Source organism: Zingiber officinale, chromosome 8A, assembly GCF_018446385.1.
Source record: "Zingiber officinale cultivar Zhangliang chromosome 8A, Zo_v1.1, whole genome shotgun sequence".
In the NCBI taxonomy this organism is placed as follows: domain Eukaryota; kingdom Viridiplantae; phylum Streptophyta; class Magnoliopsida; order Zingiberales; family Zingiberaceae; genus Zingiber; species Zingiber officinale.
Window position 1 is genome coordinate 54930242 of NC_056000.1, and position 5489 is coordinate 54935730.

Here is a 5489-nt window from a genome sequence, read left to right on the forward strand (position 1 = left end):
CTCAATGTGTCACATTAATGCTATATCAAAAAAAAAAAAAATACTATTATGTATAATAATTTTTTTTTGTGAGTTCTAAGTTTCAAATCATATATCTCCTTATATTACAAATCCAAATCACAAAAATAATGTAATACTATTTTATCATTAATTATAAGTTCAATCTTCAAAAGAAAAATATATATATATTTAAATTTTCAAGATGTATAAATCTCATACCTTACATTTTAATAGTTAAAGATTTTTTATTGAGATTTTTAAATCTTTCTCAAACCTTACATTGAATGCAAGATAATAAACTTTGACACTTCAATTTAAGCAGAAGTCTCAAACTTTTGCACAATCAAATGCTCCAAACAAACTTGAACAACAATTCAAGAAATCAATTTCACGGTCAAGAACCAAGCGTCGATCACAAATGCACGCACATGAAAGCGTTTGCAGAGCATTGTAATTATTATTGCAAGGACTAGAAGCGACTGTCATGATCACTGAGGGAGTTTGGCGGCCACTTTCTTGACGGCCGGACGCGACTCCAAGCTCTCCCACCAGGCCTTCACATGGGGGCGCGCCTCGAACAGAGGGGCCACTTGGGGGAATTTGATAGCGAAGTGGGTGATGGGATAGTGGCTGAGATCGGCGAAGCTGAAGAAGTCTCCGGCGAGGTACTTGGTCTGGGACAGACGGGCTTCGTAAACGTCGAGCACCTTCCCCAGCTTCACCAAGTTTTCCTCCACCACCTTCTCGTCCGTCGTACCACCGAAGATGCGGGGGATAATCAACGCCTGGTAGAAGATGGGGAAGATGGCCTTGTCGTACTGCTGAGCCTCCACTTCCAACCACACGTCTACCATGGCTGACTCCTCCAAGCTACTCCCGTGTAGCAGGTCAACGTCGGAGGATTTGAACTTGCGCAGCACGTACCGTCCGATCGCTCTCGATTCTAAGGTTTGAGAGACCAATTAGTCCGCAAAAACCAAGTCAACTTCTTTTGATTAGAAAATCTTCATAAAAAATTCTACAACTGTAACCCAATCTTTGAAAATACGAGCCCATACTTGCTCTGCCTCTACGACCCACGGATTTACCGACTCAACATAAATCGCGCTGGAAAATTTCAAGATTAAGGATGAATCGAACGGACTCACCAAAAAGAACGAGATCCCCGTCTTGGAAAGCCGGCACTAGACCAAATGGCTGCAGATTACACAATCAAAAGTGAAATCAATCCAATAAAAAGAGATATATGCATGCGTAAATAGCATTCATACGTTTCTGGCGAGGTGAGCAGGGGACTTGTGCTCGCCGGCGTACAAGTCGATGTCGACGCGCTCGTATTCGGCCCCGACCTCCTCAAGGCACAGAATCACGCGCATCGACGCTGTTGAGAACGCCGGAATGAATACCTTTACCGTAGCCATTTCTGTGCTCTTTCTCACACTGAAACTCCAAGAAAATTACGGGTTGGGTGGAAGTCTCGTGAAGGATCTTGTTCAATTTATAGAAAGCCACAAACGTTGTACCAGTTTTTTATTTAAATTTGTAAAGAAAAAAAAAGGAAACATGGTTGTTTCCTACCCTTAACAGCTTCATTTGTATAGACAAATTAAATACGGATAACCATCAATTCAGTAATCCATATAAAACGATCCTCGAGGTCGAAATTCAGGATAGTCGGGACATAAATCTTCAGTCCTGTAACTTATCCCACCTGTCATATGCTCGCTCAGGATGCTGTGATTTACCTCCCACGTGATGGTCTTAGGTCGGGTACGACGAGAGCGCTGGGGACAAACGATTTCGCCTTTTGCCACATATAAAACGGTCCTCATAACCTGCCCAACTAATTAATTAATTAAAGGTTGATAAATTTATCTAACTATTTTATTTTAAATCTAAATTTTTTATTAACTAATTTTGGTAAAATTTGAAATGAAATTAAGTTAATATATTTTTTTTTCTATCCACATATAAAATAATACTAACGTTTATTAATAATTTCTATAGATGTATTAATTATTGAGCATTTTTTTATTAATTAATCAATCATCTATATTTTGAGACTTATCATACGATAAATTATTAGAAATTTTTCTCATTAATTAATTAAGGATCTAAAATTCAAGATCACGTATTATCAAGAATTTTTCTCATTAATCAATTAGAAATTTGAAGTTCTCTTTAGTTTCATATCTTAATTAGAATTGATAACTAGTAGAGAATCTTCTATAAATATCTTTAGTCAATAATTTTAAAAAGCATAGTTTTCTTGATTTTTTTGGCTAAGATCAAATATAATATTAAATTAATTTTTTATAAAAGAAAATTCGTTACAATAACATTTGCTGGGATTCTCACATCCTTAGTCAATTGGGCGGTTAGTTATGATTTAATCCCATGATTTATTTTTCTTCATGTAACATGGAGATAGGCTATGAGGAGCATTTGATAGTGCATTTGAATATAAAAATGTCGACTAGATATGAAAATAAATACTAGATTCAATTTACAAAAAGTGCATTTGATAGTTGTAGGGGATCGGTGACCGGCTAAAACGGGAGTTGGATAGACGATGTCCCTAAATCGATAGCTTCCTACACTAGTTAGTTTGCGCAGCGAAAATACAAACTATACAAATACAAATATGAAAGCTAAAGACAAGAAAGAGTAAGCAAACCTCTAACACGTCAATGTAACGTGGTTCGGAGATAAAGCTCCTACTCCACAGCTATTCGTAAGATGGATGATCCCGATCCGTCGATGAATAACTCCCCAAAAACTCCAGCTAGCTCAAACCTCCTTGTGGGTGGAGAAACCTCGCCACAAATTCACCAAGACCTCTTGGACACAAGGGAAACCTTGAGCACTGGTAGACTACTAATTAGACGTTAACCAAGTCTAATTTCCTCAACTATAACCAAGCTCTCAAACCTTGGTTATATAGGCCGCGGGTTGGAAAATCCCGCCTACCAGTCGACTGCCAAAATCATCAATTGACTGCTCTCTGTGGAGATTCGACCGTTACATCTCAACGACTCGATATATACCAGTCGACTGGTAAAAGTATCAGTCAACTATTTCACACTAGTCAAGCGAACAGAAGCATTATATTCGCTTCCAGTCGACTGCTCAGTCGACTACACCAGTCGACTGATGAAAATATCAGTCGAATGTTACAGTACTGCTACAGTACTACTACAGTAATTGCTACAATACTGCTGCAGTAAACCCTAAAACTAGGATTTTACCCTGAGTACAACCTCTCATGCACTTGTACCTTCATGACTCACTTGACCCTTCATTGCAGCCTTGACCTCTAGCCTTCAAGCATACTTCCTTTGGCTCTCGTCCCTCGGATGCATCTAAGCCTGCGACTTGTCCCCAATGTCATCCTTCGCGTACGCCTCGAAGTCGCTTCCCTCGACCCTCGTCCTTACTGCCTTATCCACGGTCCCTCGGATGCTCCATCCTTCACCGGACCCGAAGCCATCAAGTTGAGTCATATGTGTATCCTATAAACCTGCATACTCATATACACATATCAAATATAAGGGTGAACCTAACTTAAACTCTTTGCCCAAACACCAAAACACATAGTCGCACGGACCATTAGGATTGCTCTAACAATCTCCTCCTTTTTGATGTTTGACAATACGTTTAAGTTAGGGAAAACAAATAGCAAATAAACATGCTAAAAATAATAGACTTACGATGTCAAGGATACACACTTGGACTTACACCGCCAAATGGACTTACGTTGCCAATGCTATACACTTGGACTTACACCGTCGAATGAACTTACGTTGCCAAGGCTACACACTTGGACTTACACTGCCGAATGAAAAATAATGCAACATGCATTGGAACGTATCTCAAGGCTCCCCCTACACTTATGCTCCCCATTGAGCTAGGAATTTTACCACAGGAATCGTTGCCCACACAACGTCCAAGATAAGAAGAGGAATACGGTAGAAGATCAAGAGGTCGTTGCATACAAAGAAAGGTATAACTAGTAATTCTTTTCCGCATCATACTAGTTTTTCTTTGTATGAATTCAAAACACAAGAGGCTAGAGATTCTAGATTTTTGGATTAGATATTCAAAGTTGTGTTTCTTTTGTTTTGTTTTTCAAATTTGTGATTCGATTGTTCTTTTTGGTTAAACCTAAAGTTATATAAAGAAATTAAATATTAGATTTCTTTAAAAGGCTTTGTCTAGGCGGTGGTGAATGATCCCATACCCAAAAAGGACTAGTGCCTCGTCATGCAAGCCTGGAAGCTAATTTTAGAAATTAATATTTAATTGAATTTATAACATAGGTGGATTTGGATTAATAATGTTAAGCATCGTTTGCGATACAAGTCTAAACCATTAAGAATAGATAAGTTAAATTTGGAATCAATAATGTTAAGTTCCGTTTGTGATTATGAATTTAATTTCTAAAGAACACAATAGGTTGTTAGGAAAGGTTCAGGACTTGTACAAATTTTGTACAGTGGAACCGGTATGATCTTCCTAGGACCAACCAACACCGACCACAAGGATTTTTCAATCCTTGATGCCGCCAGCCCTAAGGAAGCAAAAGAGGAGATAAGAAGAAAGGTGTCGCTAGCCCTTATGGGAAAGAAAACAAATAAAGAAGAAGAAAGGAGAGGGCCGACCACAAGGAAGAAAGGAGAGGAGGCAAGGCTTAGGTTGTATATGAAGGCACCCTCTACCTCTCTTTTATAATCCTTGGTCATGGCAAAAAAGGAAAGTTTTAAACATAATTAAAACTTCCTTATTTGTGGTCTCCTCCTTTAAAAAGGAAATTTTAACAACAATTAAAATCTCTCTCTTTTAAATTTCTATTGTTCATGACAACAAAAGAAAAGTTTTAAAATTAATCTCTCTCTTTTAAATCATGTAGACATCTACAAAAAAGGAAAGATTAAAATTAAAACTTCTCTTTTAAATCATGGTTACAAAAAGGAAAGTTTTATCAAAAATTAAAATCTCTCTTTTAAACTACAAATAAGGAAAGATTTTAACAAAATTAAAATCTTTCTTTAATCCTTTGTAGATAGCTATAAAAGGAAAGATTTTAAAAATTAAAAAACTCTCTTTTAAAACCATGTGGATGGCTATAAAGGAAAGTTTTTAACACAAAATTAAAAACTTCTTTTATTCTTTACCTATGGTCGGCCCCATGCTTGGTCACCAAGCATGGTTTGGTCGGCCACTACTTGGACTCCAAGCCAATGCTTGGCCGACCCCCTTGCACCAAGCAAGGTTGTGTCTGGCCCATTACTTGGGTAAGAAGTGGACTTTATGAATACAAGGCTTTATAGAGGCTACAATAGGGACCGAGAGGAGAAATTGGTTTTGGTCTTCCGATGAGCTTAAGCTTCCTGTGTTCGCCCTGAACACCCAACTCAAGTTCATCAATAATAAATCATACCACTAAAGAGTTATTATTGAACTACTACACCAATCTCAAATTATATTAT

At 37.7% G+C, this 5489-nt stretch overlaps 1 protein-coding gene across 1 annotated transcript; it reads right to left on the reverse strand.

The window, feature by feature from the left end:
* Positions 1-460: 460 nt before the first annotated feature.
* LOC122011609 (probable glutathione S-transferase GSTF1) lies at positions 461-1464 on the reverse strand. The gene is made up of 3 exons (XM_042567991.1): positions 1272-1464; positions 1149-1197; positions 461-943 (listed from the first exon to the last, which is right to left on the reverse strand). Exons 1-3 carry the CDS (start codon positions 1419-1421, stop codon positions 489-491), a joined length of 654 nt encoding a protein of 217 aa, XP_042423925.1. The 5' UTR covers positions 1422-1464; the 3' UTR covers positions 461-488.
* Between the last annotated feature and the right edge of the window lie 4025 nt (positions 1465-5489).

What these genes read in the sequence shown, in the direction of transcription:
- LOC122011609 (XM_042567991.1), bottom strand. Translation starts at nt 1,421, where the DNA reads ATGGCTACGGTAAAGGTATTCATTCCGGCGTTCTCAACAGCGTCGATG. An exon ending in CTGCTCACCTCGCCAGAAAC is followed by an intron (nt 1,198 to 1,271) that starts GTATGAATGCTA and finishes TGTAATCTGCAG; the next exon opens with CCATTTGGTCTAGTGCCGGC. An exon ending in CGGGGATCTCGTTCTTTTTG is followed by an intron (nt 944 to 1,148) that starts GTGAGTCCGTTC and finishes CTCAAACCTTAG; the next exon opens with AATCGAGAGCGATCGGACGG.